The sequence below is a fragment of the Mugil cephalus genome, chromosome 12 (genome assembly GCF_022458985.1).
Source record: "Mugil cephalus isolate CIBA_MC_2020 chromosome 12, CIBA_Mcephalus_1.1, whole genome shotgun sequence".
Taxonomy (NCBI): domain Eukaryota; kingdom Metazoa; phylum Chordata; class Actinopteri; order Mugiliformes; family Mugilidae; genus Mugil; species Mugil cephalus.
In genome coordinates, this window is record NC_061781.1 from 2,532,415 (window position 1) to 2,546,333 (window position 13,919).

The 13,919-nt window shown below is 41.7% G+C and overlaps 1 protein-coding gene across 1 annotated transcript; it reads left to right on the top strand.

Annotated features, from left to right (window-relative positions):
• The first annotated feature begins 528 nt into the window (after nucleotides 1–528).
• On the top strand, nucleotides 529–2,617 carry LOC125018217 (ADP-ribosylation factor-like protein 4C). The gene has a single exon (XM_047601995.1). It carries the CDS (start codon nucleotides 1,286–1,288, stop codon nucleotides 1,862–1,864), a length of 579 nt encoding a protein of 192 aa, XP_047457951.1. The 5' UTR covers nucleotides 529–1,285; the 3' UTR covers nucleotides 1,865–2,617.
• The last annotated feature ends 11,302 nt before the right edge of the window (nucleotides 2,618–13,919 follow it).

Sequence of the window (13,919 nt, forward strand, 5' to 3'; positions counted from 1 at the left end):
TTTTTGTGTCTGCTGACTCATTGCTTTAACTTACAGGTTGCTAGCAACAGTTACAGCAGCCTGGTGCTGATGTGTAATGTTGGACATGGGACACATATTGAGTATTTTCATTTTATGCTGTTTTACACTTCACTACATTAATACTGTTGATGAATTATTATTTCACTACCTTATAATTAGTTGGCAGTTTTAGCTGCTCATTTTGTTTGTTCTTTGGTTTCCCCACTGTGGTATCATTCAAATCGAATTTTAATTAAAACAGCTGTTAATCAGTGAATCCAGTAGGCCCTGTACAGGAGCCGAACAGACAAGAAGATACCGATGCGATCAGTTTGAGCTTATTTTCTCATAGCCCTTCACCTCCACCAGAAGATGGCGTAGTTGCCCTTTTTTTTTGTTCACATTCTCCACCGTATCTCCTCGGTGTTTTATTAGATCTTTAGGTTTCAGTGAGCATAGACAATAACAAACCTCTGAAACAAAGCCTTTGACTCTTTATTTTATTCCAGTTTCTAATGAGTGAACATCATGGTGTCCTGGACCAGACCCTGCAGGTTCTCTCTCATTGCTGCTGTGTTTGTGTGTCTATAGGAACCGGATCGCTGCAGCGGCTGATGAGGACGCTCGCAGCCTCATTGGCACATGTCCCGGCGGGGTGGAGCGTAGCGGGTGCAGGCTCTTGATTTGCGGTCTTGTTTTGTCAGCCTCGCCAACAGTACAGCTGCATCGGCCGTAGGGAGCGGAGGGCAGCACGTAGACACGCACTGTGAAGGGAGCGGCGTGGATGTTATTATTTTCAACTGTTATCAGACGCGAGGAAAGCGGGGAACAACCAGGGTCCTGGTTCCTGCAACTGTGTTAGTGCCCGCTTTCTTTAAGGGAGAGTGATTCTGGACTGAATCAGCGCCGAGGATACAGAAAGATTATTAGTGTTTTTCTGTGCTCATCTTTTTTTCTTTTTCTTTTTTTGAGTGCTGACACAGTAGCTACTGAAGGAGTGTTTTAACCGTGGAGCTTCTTCTACGACAAATGGATACGAGTGCGTGAGGAGAATACTAATGAACGGCGCGCTGCGTCCTACCGAGGCGCACCGTGTCCCCCGCTGCTGCTGCTGAGGGCCACAGCAGAGCCGATCATTCGTCCAGGGCCTGCGCACCTCTCCTGTCTCTCGACTTGAGGATTTTTACACCTTCAATCCAGGGATTATTGAGCTGGATCTGAGCTCTAGCGCTGCTTCACTTTCCAAAGAACACTCCGGGAGCTGCTGAGGGGGGGAAACGCCAACATGGGCAACAGCTTCTCCAACATCTCTGCCTTCCAGTCTCTCCACATCGTCATGCTGGGGTTAGACTCCGCTGGAAAGACCACGGTTCTCTACAGACTCAAATTCAACGAGTTCGTCAACACGGTTCCCACGATCGGCTTCAACACGGAGAAGATCAAGCTGAGCAATGGCACGGCGAAGGGCATCAGCTGTCATTTCTGGGACGTCGGGGGCCAGGAGAAGCTGCGGCCCCTGTGGAAGTCCTACAGCCGGTGCACCGACGGTATCATTTACGTCGTGGACTCTGTGGACGTGGACAGGCTGGAGGAGGCAAAGACCGAGCTGCACAAAGTCACCAAGTTCGCGGAGAACCAGGGCACGCCGCTGCTGGTCATCGCTAACAAACAGGACCTGCCCAAGTCTCTGCCGGTGGCGGACATCGAGAAGCAGCTGGCTCTGCACGAGCTCACCCCCGCCACCACCTACCACATCCAACCTGCGTGCGCTATTATAGGCGAGGGGCTTCACGAAGGCATGGACAAACTGTACGAGATGATACTGAAGAGAAGGAAATCCCTGAAACAGAAGAAGAAGCGGTAACGACTGCTGAATCTGGACGTTACTGTGAGGAATCCGGGTTCTGCCAGTGTTGCCCTAAACAGCTTGACTTTGCAGTGATTTATTATTATTATTATTATACATCCTATGTTTGGATTAAAGCTGTTCGACCTGTGAAGCCCTGCTGAAGATGCTTTTGCACACAGGAGGCTGCCCCAGCGGCTGCAGGATATAAACACACAACATTAATGTAACCAAAAAAACAAAAGAAAAGAAGGACAAATTAACCTTGAAATGACTCTTTGGAGCTTTCAGTGCTGAGGATGAGGAACGGGCTGGCCCGTTTTATATGCTGCTTATCTTCAACTTTGAACACAGTTTGACTGAAGAGGAGGCTATGGGCTCACCTAGGACTGCTTTTGTGAACACAGATGTTTTTTTTTTTTTTTAATTATTTCCATCCACAGGACGTCTTTGTGGAAACACAAGTTTGATTTTGCACGTGGCTCGGGTCCCTTCTGCCCCTGCCCTTCTTGTTTTTATTTTTTATTCTTACACAGACATCTGTAGCATCAGTCTTTGATTATGGATAGCAGACTGTCTTTTTTTGGGAGCATTGAAGTAGCCTTTCCTCTGCATGGTGGACTGAAGTCAGAGTCCGCTACTTTGCACTTTTCATTTGCTAACAAACAGTAGAGAACTACACTGTATTAATAGAGGTGCCGATCCAGGAGGTTTATGTACCAAGAAGCCAAAATTGAAGTATTTTTTGAATATTAAAAGATTTTAAATCCATGATAAGTATGTCTGCTCTTCATTTTGCATGACCTGGAGTTTACGGTGGGATAACAGGAAGTGATAACAGGCCAGTTAGTAATTTCTTCATCCATGTACTCTCACAGGTGTGGGTCAATGGTCACAGAGTTCATGCAAAAGGTTAACCAAGGGGTCGATGAGGCCCCGGCGCAGGTCTCCATTTTAATCTTCTGCCTCCTAACTTAACGTTTAAGTTCCGGTGGGTGGTTGGGGGGGTGGGCTCATTTGTTAAATTTATAGGTCTGCATTGCAGCGTTGCGTTTACAGCTCGAACTGGGCAAATACTTAGCAGCACATCACAGATCTGAGACCTGAGGATCATTATTTCTCGCTCACCACTCTGTAATTTTGGTGGAAGGACTAAAAATGTGTCTGGATCAGGGTCTGATTCAGTCAGGAAGCAGCTGGACATTTGTAGCATTAGTTAATCTGACTATTATCTGTTTATTATTTGATCAGTTTAGTCCATAACATGTCAGAAAACAGATCAAATGCAAACACATATTCCAGATGCCTGAGGTGTTTCCTCGGAAATCCTATTATAACAGGTATTCTCAATGAGAGTGTGAAACAAGTCTGCAGATTAAATATGAACAAAGAGAGAAGGCTCACATGAAAACATTCATTTGCAGTATAAAATATTCAAGTGAAATGGGAGATATTATTGTTATTTTTTCTAATAGAGATAGAGCAAACAGGTAGCAACTTTTCAGTGTCTTTTTTTCAGTAATTTCTTGCAGATAGATAAAAAGTGAAGCATCATTCTGAAAAGCAGCTCATATTTGCATTTAAGGTGACAGAGGAAAGACTCTTTAAAATGGAGGTGCAGGTTGCATTTACATAGTATCACTGTAGTAAAGAGCAGATCTTTCCTCGTGCCATTAATCATCTTCTGGCCCCTCACGCCTATCTGGCGAACCTTTGAAGGGGCCCATACCCCAGGCTGGGAATCACTGCTCATAAATAGCTCCACCAGTATAAATACTTCTTCATCATATATTACAACAGAGAGTTTACTTGTAATGTGTATATTGTAATACATCAGTGATTTTATACTTGGGCTAAACGTCTGAATACTTCCGTGCTGACGCACACTGACGTAATGAATTCATGTTGTGTTGGCAGGTTTTTACATTCCTGTAGTGTGAATGAATCTGTGTCACCTGATGCAGACAAAAGAACTACAACAAACCACGCAGACATGCTACAATATGAAAATAAATCACATCATGGGAAGGCTTCTTTCATTTCAAACTTGGATCACACTACACTTTGTATTGATACCGATCAGCCAGAACATTATGACCACTGACACAAAATGCTTTAGGAACAACTCAGAAAACATGAAAAACAGCACAAGGTGTTGACCTGGCCTCCAGATTCACTACATCCCAAACTGATCAAGTATCTGTGGGATGATCCACAGAGGCCTCTCCCTTCAACCCAAAGGACCCAAAGACCCCAATACCAACATTGTGTTTCCCGACACCACAGGACACCCTCAGAAGACACATTTCCATTCTCTAGCGAGTCGCAACTGTTTTGGAGGCACAAGGGAAACTTACACAATGTTAGGAAGGTGGTCATAATGTTATGTCTAATTGGTGTATATGCATATAAACACGCATACTCACAAACATATCCACATAAATGTACACACACACGAAATATCATCCTAAATGTATATAATTTTTTTTTTTTTAATTTATTATTAGTTTATTTAATTGGGACAATGTACATTGATCAACATTGATGTGTTAGCCATCGGTATAAACTGGACTTAGCACAAATGCTAAATTTCAGCCGTAGTCTTAAGGCAGCTACTTTGAACATGACAAATCAGCCCCTGAATCACTTCAAGCCACAGCAACAACAGGAAAACCTCAGCTTCAAGATCAGAGGGAACACTAATGGTTAATGTTAAAGTAAATTCTGAGTCAAGTCAAAAATAAAAGCGGATGTTCTTTGCCACAAACTGAATAAAAAACAAACGTACGTTGATGAATTGAGATAGTTTCTTTTTTTCTGCCCTTCAAAAAAGCATCAGTGTGGTTTCACGCACACACACACAAAAAAGGACAGAAACAGCCCTGTCATCTGAGGACGACCCATCGTCACCATGGCAACAGCATTCCACAATCAGCCCAGTCTGTGCAAGAGAACCAGGTTTCCCTCCTTGCTGCTGTCTTCAGTGTTTATGTGCCATTTTATGTCTTTCAGGCTCTTTTAAATATTCTGTGCCATCTTGTCGTTGCTCAATTTTAGTAGTCGAGGCCTATTCTACCTGCAGTGTTCCTCCAATTGCTCTACACATTTTATGATATTACAAAAGCTGCACTATATTTATATTCTCGTTAAACTGACACGTGGTCCAGACTAGAAAGTATTTAAAACTGTGTTTTGATCTAAGTTAAGTTGAAACAAATCAATTATGTTGAATTAATGATCAGATATGCCTTGTCCAGTGTGTATATTTGATGCTTTACTCTGTAATACTAAAAACTATAGGTTTATAGGGGGTTTAGTCAAAAACCAAACTGATGTCAACTGTGATGGTTTCTTTAAGAAAAACTAAACTGTTCTACAACATGCTCTGAGCTACAACATAAAAAAGCACCAGTTTGCTCTTTTTGGCTTTGACTACTTTTCTACTCTTATATAATATTCTGTGTCATCTTGTTGTAGTTCTACCCTTAAAGCTAAACAATGTTTACACTGATTAAAATTTTAAGAGTCAAGGCGTATTTTACCTGCAGCGTTCCTCCAGTTATTCTACACATCTCATGCATTGATCTTTTGATCTTCTGCGACCAAACGCTGCCTCTCAGGAGTTTGTAGCTTCTACAGTTTTCAGTTACAGTTTTATCCTTCAGAATGATCAATACAGACTGTTATATGTCTGAGTATAAAGTGTTATTTCCTCTTACATAGATGCTAGTAATGGCAGGAGTTCATATTTTTTTTAAAAGCTGACTGTAATGCGATAAAAGTCTAGTTGACACCAACTTGTCTGATGACGTCACTAATAAAAACACAGCAGAAAGTAATGAAATCTATATTCTTGACCTGAAGAATAGACAGCTCATGTGCTACATAATGTGAGCTGCAGATATGTATAGTCTGAATCAAAACATTCTCTGCACTGCAGCTCATGGTCTAATTACTTTATCAAATAGTTGATGTACAGCCTCCTACTCTCTGTTACCACAGGGTGTTTGGTGAAGTTGCTAATTGACTGTTGTCCGATGTCTTTTCAGATGAGTGCACATTGCAGTAGTACTTCAGTTGTATTTCAGGACTGATATATCACAGTAGTATGAGCTTCATCTTTAGTGAAGTACAGCATTTCCAGACACTTGATGACTCACTGGGTTCCTCATCTGTCTTCTAGGAAGTGATGCCCCAAAGTGAAGTAAACCTCAAATCCAGCAGTCTCATCTCATCCTCTATAACCGCTTACCACTAGGATGATGGGGTGTACCTACACACTCACACCTATTGCCAATTTAGGATCACCAATGAACCTAGGTCAGATTTGAATCCAAACATTCTTGCTCTGAGGCGTCAGAGCTAACCGCCACACCACTCTTCTTCCATTTAATGTCAGCCCAGTGATAGCAGAGCCTCTCTTCATTCGTCTCATTTGTCAGTTTTTCAAAACACGCTGAAGCTGCAGCTAGAGAAACCTCTGAAGGCCACATGTGCACAGCACATTCAGCAGCCTATGAAACCAAAGATCCCCCAGATATGCATAGCCCTCAGAGACGGTTGTCTTTTGTTTATGTTGAAGAACAGCTTTACTGTGTATAGAAACCAGGCCTCCTGGCTCTATACAGTAGAGAACCGAAAAGGACCAAAGGAGACAACAACGTTCTGAGTGAGTTCAGACTGACCCATTTATTTACTGGCTTGATTCCCTCATCATCAGAGTGACACAGTTTCTGTGCCTCCCACAACCAGAACTAATGATTCAAATATTGATATGTGATTGCTCTGTGGCCTGCCACCATTATAGTCAGTAAGTAGTTAGCATTGTGTTTTATTGGTGTCAGTCACTTACACCAACTTAGACCAGTACATAGCAGAAACCGTACCCATAGTATCTCCATATTCTTGCATATAAACCAATGTCAACATTTTCTCTTTTCGGTTCAGTCCAGCTGCGTATGTATATTTGCACTGTATATTTCCTGGAGAAGGTCGATGTGGTTCCTTCACTTGTCTCCATCTTGGCAGTGCCTGACTCCACCTAACTACAAAGCGGTCAAACAGGTGGAGCTGGAGTGGGGCTGAGGCAGGACGGGTGACGCTGATCCAGACAGGTGTCGCTCAAAAAACAAAACAAAAAAAAAACAAAAAAACGGCCAAACCCTTAATTGTTTATAGAATGTGGTGGTTAGTACAATACACATACACGTTAGTCTGGAAAATTACACCATAAAATAATAGACAAAAAATACAAATCGAGGATTAACTGTACTGTTCATATTAAGAAGGTGTGCTCGAATTAACTAATTACATAAGACATACAAACTCTGTGACCAAGCCTCCTTATGTATAACTTTAATTAACTTTAACTTTAACTGGTAAGTTATATATAAATGATCCCCTGTACAGTTGTCATGAAAGGAAAAATAGGCTATAGAGACAAAAACTGTTTGCTTTTTTATACCATGAAACATGTTTATTTTGACACTTAACATTTTCAAGGAGAAACACTTTTGTAGACTTTCAAGAAATCTACAATTATGATCCTTGTATAGATAGACTCTGTAATATCTAGCTTTAAGATGTTTTTACTATGGATCTTGCTGCTCAATTGTTGTATTACTTTCATTTATTTTTTTTGTGTGTGTGATTTGGTTAAGGTTCAAGTGTTTAATATTTCCTTTATTAGTCATAAAATAGAAATCATAGAAAACCAGACAATTAGCAAATCTTTACGCTTTGGCATAAAATATATGATGTGTGGTTATTGGGGTTGTAACTTAATCACAGACTTATTTCAGTGTTAACGTTTTGCTTGGTTTTATAAGGGGTGTGTCAAATATGCAACTGGTGTCAACCAGTGTTAGCAACCAGATGTATGATCATTATCGTACTTATATAATAGTTTCAGGGCTTATATGATATGAAAGGGCAATTATACAACAGTTTGCTATTTGACTGACAGTGAATAAAGTTGTTGTTTCATTCCACTGGCCAAGCCTCTGTGTTTGTTCCTTAGGTCCTTAGCTTTTATTTAAAATGCACTCTCGTAGTGTGTGATTTTTTTGTTGTTAGTTGTTTTAGTACATAAGGAGTTTAGGTCACAATGTGATAATTTTTTAACACCCATACGATTTTTTTTCATTTCCCATCTGGCAACACTAGTGTCAATGGAGGCCCTGATATAATTTGCCCCAGGGCCCCCTCATGGAGTTTATTTTGTCCATGCTAGTGAAGTGCATGTCAGAATGTTATTGGTTTGAACTGTTTCTCTCGCCTGAGCATTTTTTAATTCTGAAACAGTTCCGCTGTCATTTCTTGCAGCTTTCATGTTGGAATAACTCCCCACCAGCTCCTTTTATTCTCCTCTGGTCTTTGTTGGCGTCTCCCTCTGCTCTCCAATTATCTACTTAAAGCAGGAACAGAACTGTCTGCTGGTGCAAAACAAACTGCTGATTACAGAGCAGCGTGTCTTTGTGCCGCTTCGGTCGCCGCAGAAATTAAAAGATAATAAGCTGACACTGTAAATGTTGTCAGCCCCAACTGCAGGCTCCGTTTCCCGAGCTGTCTTTGTCCTCGGCGAGCTTCATGGATGCCTGGTGTGTGAACTGATAATTTACAGTATTAACACTCAGACAACCAGTGTGCCTACTGAGATGATGAAGTGTCCATACAGTTGGATGTAGGCAAAACAAATCACTGATTCTTTCTCCTGAATTAATCCCACCGGAAGCATTTATGTTGGTATCAGTCGTCCTTAGAAAATAAACGTGTAGTAACTCAAATATAAAAGTCTCTCCATATGGCTCCAACATTCAAATATTCAAGCACGAAACCAGAGCCTCTAAGTGCTCTTGACTCCGTTGCTTCACCCCTGTGGCTTCATGAAACATGCCGAGACTTGGAATGTGTAGGAGGTTTATCACAGAAAGCTTCTGTCCCTGGCGGATCAGCTCTTTCTGGCTCCTGCAGCTGTTACTGTGTGTTCAGCAGGGGATGATAAGCTGCGTATTGTTCGGGCGTTCCCTGGCATATATAGGTCATGCTCTTGTTGTTCTGCCTCCTCCTCATTCTGTACGTACAGAGCATGTGTGGGAGTGTGTCACTGTTTTCTCAACAATATACAACGGCAGCCATGCAAGATCTCCGTCCTTTGAGGAGAGGGAGGTGCTGTCACCCTTTCTAGGACAGTCTGACAGCAAAACAGTTCAGACAGAAATATCCCAGTGATTATTATTTTAGCTAACACTTCAAGTCACATCAAGCCTGACAGGCTGTTCTCTCATTGGTGATGTTGGTGCAGGTCAGACATCAGGTACTTCTGGACAAAACAAATAAATAAGTACAAGTTCCTTGACTTCGAACAGGTTTGGGTTGAACCAATAAAAATGCTTTTCTACTGCACTCAGTAAATGTATGGCTTTGTGATTTTTTTTAGTGATTTTCTTTTTCACTGGGATAAGGAACTGAAATTACAGCTAACCGTCACCCTGGTTTTGAATTGTTTGACTCACTGTGTACAGAAACAAGATCCCTGCAACATCCCAAGAGGAGAACAACCAGGGCTCCTCTCATCCTTCCACCAGTCATGCTGATGAGGCACAGACTCTCCAAACAGTAACGTCTTAGCTCCACCTTGCCGACACTAACTTGCAAACTATGGAGTACGCCTATAGTAAGCTCATGCTGTCAAAGTCTCTCCCAAACCGTTGATGGTTCAAAATCTTGATCATTCAAAATGACATCCATTTAGTAGTGGCAACTTGACCACATTGCTTAAATCTTCAGATCCTTGCTTATTTCCACAAGCAGATTTCTGGTTGCCTATTGCGTTTACAGGGACATTCTGTGTGCCATTTACCCAAAGGAAAGTGAAGCGCTGGAGGCATATTCAGCTTTTATCGGAGATCTAAGTCTAAAGTGTTTCAAGAACTGGGTCATTGGTCTTTTTATCTTTATGAGCTTTTATTGTCTTTGGACATAACTTGTTTACTCATATTACTTGCAATAAATGTTAATTCTGTGCTCTCACTTTGTCTCTCCTAATTACTTAGCATATGTGAGCTACTCATTGAACCAGCTTTCAACAACGTTTGGCAAATATAAGTTAGTTGTGTGAGAAACAAGTTGATAGAGCTCATTCCAGGAAATCAGGGAAAAATCTAATCAGAAATTGAGCATATTCACCAATTGTGGGTGGTGGCATTTATTGCTATTGTGTGTTTTTGTATATAACCATGTACAGTTTGCTTAAGCATCTATGTGCTAAAAAGTGTCAGAAAACACACTGCTTTTGCCACTTCTGTCGGTTGCGCAAGATGCATCAAGTAAGTGATAGTGCTTGGTTGTATATTTGGTCGGTCTGTGGATGACATGTGTTCATGGTGCAAACAAACTGGCAAGAGACCACCAGGGCTCAGCTTGGTTCATTTGTTTGTGCACAGAGTGAGGTTAGTCTGTCCACACTAGCCCAAATGCACCAACCTGAGGGGGTTAGATAGGTAGGTTGTGTAGGTGTGAACACACCCTAAATTACTACAAAGGACAAACTGAAACAACTGCTTCAAAGGTTCCAATCAAACTTCAAATGACAAAAACCATAGAAATCAATTGGACGTTGTCATAGTGAATACATTCAGTAAAACTACTGGACCAAGCAAATATTTCAATAATTTATTATAGATTTTGGTTAAATCTGACTGGCCAAGATACAACTAGGGATTTAATGAAAAGGGGATTAGTCTTTTGGGAACAATAGGAAATTGTGTTCACTGTGTGTGTGTGGGACTTTTGATTTAATCATTTATAAACAGAGTGAGAGTTAAGTGAGATATGGGAGGTTTTCCACACATTGTGCCGAGCTGCGCGTTGGTTGTTTTACTCCCTCGGTGCAGCAGACTGATGAATGTGTCACCCTGCTGCTGCAGTTTAGTCTGAGAGCAGAAACATGCCTCTATATGGAGACGGCCCTCAGGGACACGCAGGCTCCTCCAGCCACCGGCGCTACCAGTCCAGACCATTCATCTTGGCACCAGGACTCATCTTCCCCCAGTACCCCACACACACATACAGAGGAAATGACAATATATTCGTTTCCCTTCCTGCCTAGTAAAGTGTAGATGAATCATGCATCTTATCAGGTGACAAAAGAGGCCTGTCAGGCTGTGCATAATCAAACAGCAGCTCGTAGAGGGTGCCAGTGGACATCCATCATCAGCAAGAAAGAAAAAACTAAATGAAACGCATGCATGGTCACATTTTATATCAACACTGCAGTTCATTTTGTAGACATAACAGAACTGTATTTAGGGGTAAAAATGATGCAGTTCTTATTTAAACACGTGCCACAGATGAGATTCAAAACGACTGCACCTGAAAGCTGGACTTCAAAAACACTACAAACACAGCAAAATGCAGCTGGACATCCAGGTGAGGATCAGGTGAGCAGCTGCAGGAACTGAACTGATGAGCAGGGAGTAATTAAAATCTTTGTTTGATCCTGCAGTTTGATTTCCAACTTAATTGACAAAACTGAATTCATTCAGTAGACGATGAGCCAAGATGTCTCCACATCTCCAACATCCTGTCCACATGCATTCTAGCTTGGTTCATCTTTTCAAACACTTCAACAACTGGTTGTTTTTCTACCTCCATGTTTCTGTCCCTCTTGGAAACTCCTCACCTGATGTTTACCCCACATGGAGCAAACATGTTCAGAGAGACATGAGAGAAACCAGCAAAATTACAATATTTTAATTATTAGAAGGTTTATACCAACCCTCTCAATCAATTCCTTCAAATCAGTCAGTGTGTTTAGATGCACGTGAAAAAAACGAATTATTGCCTTAATCGGACTAAACAGGAGAACTTAAGTGCATCTAAACACATTACTCCGATTAAAATTGGGGTTCTCATTATCCGATTGAGACACCCAGATAATGTGATTGGATTCGAAGTTTTCATTGGATAATGCGTGTGCGCATGCTCCACGACTGCTGCGCTGGCGTGTGACCCCGGAACAAAAAGTCTAAGAAAGCCAATCGCAGAAGATGAAGAAGAGAAACGGAGCCGCTAGAAGAACCGTCTGAGGGATAGCGCGGATCTTACCTGCACCAGAAGTAGTGCGAACATTACGTACGAGATTAAAAAATGTACTAATATCCCTATGGTTGTTGTTTGAAATGCTGGTCTGCCGCATGAACGACTCTTGTTTTTTTATATCACGTAATAGGTCAACTGGAAATCGGGCCGTATTAACGTGGTATCAACCCGCTGAAAAGACACGTACCTAGTGTGGAGGAGGAGTACAGTTATTCGATTTTATTGCACTGCATGTAAACTGGGACAAGGACTGTAGCCAGAAAGTTGAATTTTGAGCCTAGCTCAATTAAGCTCTGTATAATGTCTGACTGTCAATCATCCACTCTGATTAAGGTGGTTCCATGTGACATTTTTATTCCTATTATTTGAAGACCACTAGTCTTGATGTAAACATAGCCAGTAATACATTCACCCATGGACTTTGACTGGGCAAGATCCTAATACATTGCACTGACAGGTTTGTTAATGCAGAGATCTCAGGCTTCAGCTCTGCCATCATTATTAATAATATTCTCGGCTCCTCCAGAGACTGAGGCATACATCGGATCATGAACCTCAGCTTTGAGTTGGAGACTTTGATGCTGGAGTGTGCAGAGAGGTGTTGGGGTTATCTGGAAGTCAGATTGGGAAGATGAAGGTTCAGTAAAGTGGAGCGATGGAGGGTGGGCAAAGGGGGATCTCTAAGCCTGCCCCCCCAGCAGACATGCTGAAAGGGCTTCCTTCTACCACGGGATGTGTCTTTCAGATGGAAATGCTGCAGACTTTTTGTTGCCCCAGTTTTTGTTCGCTCTCTGAGCCTCCTCCCACTCACTGTCTCTCTTTCTCATCTGCCATCCTGCGGCTTTGCAGATACTCTGACTATCTGCTGTCATCTCCATTTGTTCTGTTTTTCTGCTGCCTGGCACTAACTCACTCCTGCACTGATTTGCAAAGATAGCTGTTCTGTATTATATGTCAACCTACAGAACTGTGGAGGAAACCTGTGAGCCTATGATGATGGAAACATTTCCTAATAACGTTCAATTTGGAACGTGAAACTACGTCATTAATCTGATAGCTCGAAGGCATTGACGCTAGAATCTGTTCCATACAACCCCAGCCAGTTCAGATGCCGTTCATAAATGTGACACTTCATTTAAAAATCAACACCTCTGAATGTGATTGAACAAGTAATTATGTTGCACCTAAATGTAAGTCATATCTGAATATTTTAGTAAAACAAGAAAAAACATACTTTCTAGCAGCACATTGGCATTTTACTGGTATTGTAACAGTCAGTACTAAACGATTTAACGATTTGCATTTAATGTTAAAATAAAAGCTCTCGGGGGCTATATGCAACTATCATATCATAACATTATGACCACCTTCCTAATATTGTGTACGCATTAGGTGGGCGTACCTTGTACATGGTACACAAGATGCTGACATTCGCTAAAGTAAACCCTGAATGATATTTGACCAACACCAAATGGAAGAAGCCAACACTGCCACATCTATGCTGCAAACAAAACTAAAACTTAATTTCTAGAGAGCAAGGGGAGAGACACTGCTGACTGGGGCTGAAGTTAATTATACTGGTTTTATGGACACATAAATGCACAGCAATCTACTTCCTCCAACACTCAGAGCTCAGACCACAATCCTCTCAATCTGGTTTTAAAAATGGCACAAAAAAACAAAAAAGAAGTGTAAACATTCATCCATTTTCAATGAGATGCTTGCACAACAAGTAAATCCTGAGAATTTCAGAGCATCATGACAAGGGTAGTCTAATGGGTTTATTGCCTACTTGTTTTTTGGCACACCTGGTGTTGTGGCCCAGACTTTGGTCCATTACCTTTTGCAGGTGTTGGCTTTACAACAGGAGGTGTGTTCGTCTAATGGGCCCCTCTCTTTGACAAAGCCTGATAAAGCTTTGTTTTGAAAAGGGTTGCTGACCGTAAATGAATCCGCGCTGAAATGTGTCTTG

What these genes read in the sequence shown, in the direction of transcription:
- LOC125018217 (XM_047601995.1), top strand. Translation starts at nt 1,286, where the DNA reads ATGGGCAACAGCTTCTCCAACATCTCTGCCTTCCAGTCTCTCCACATC.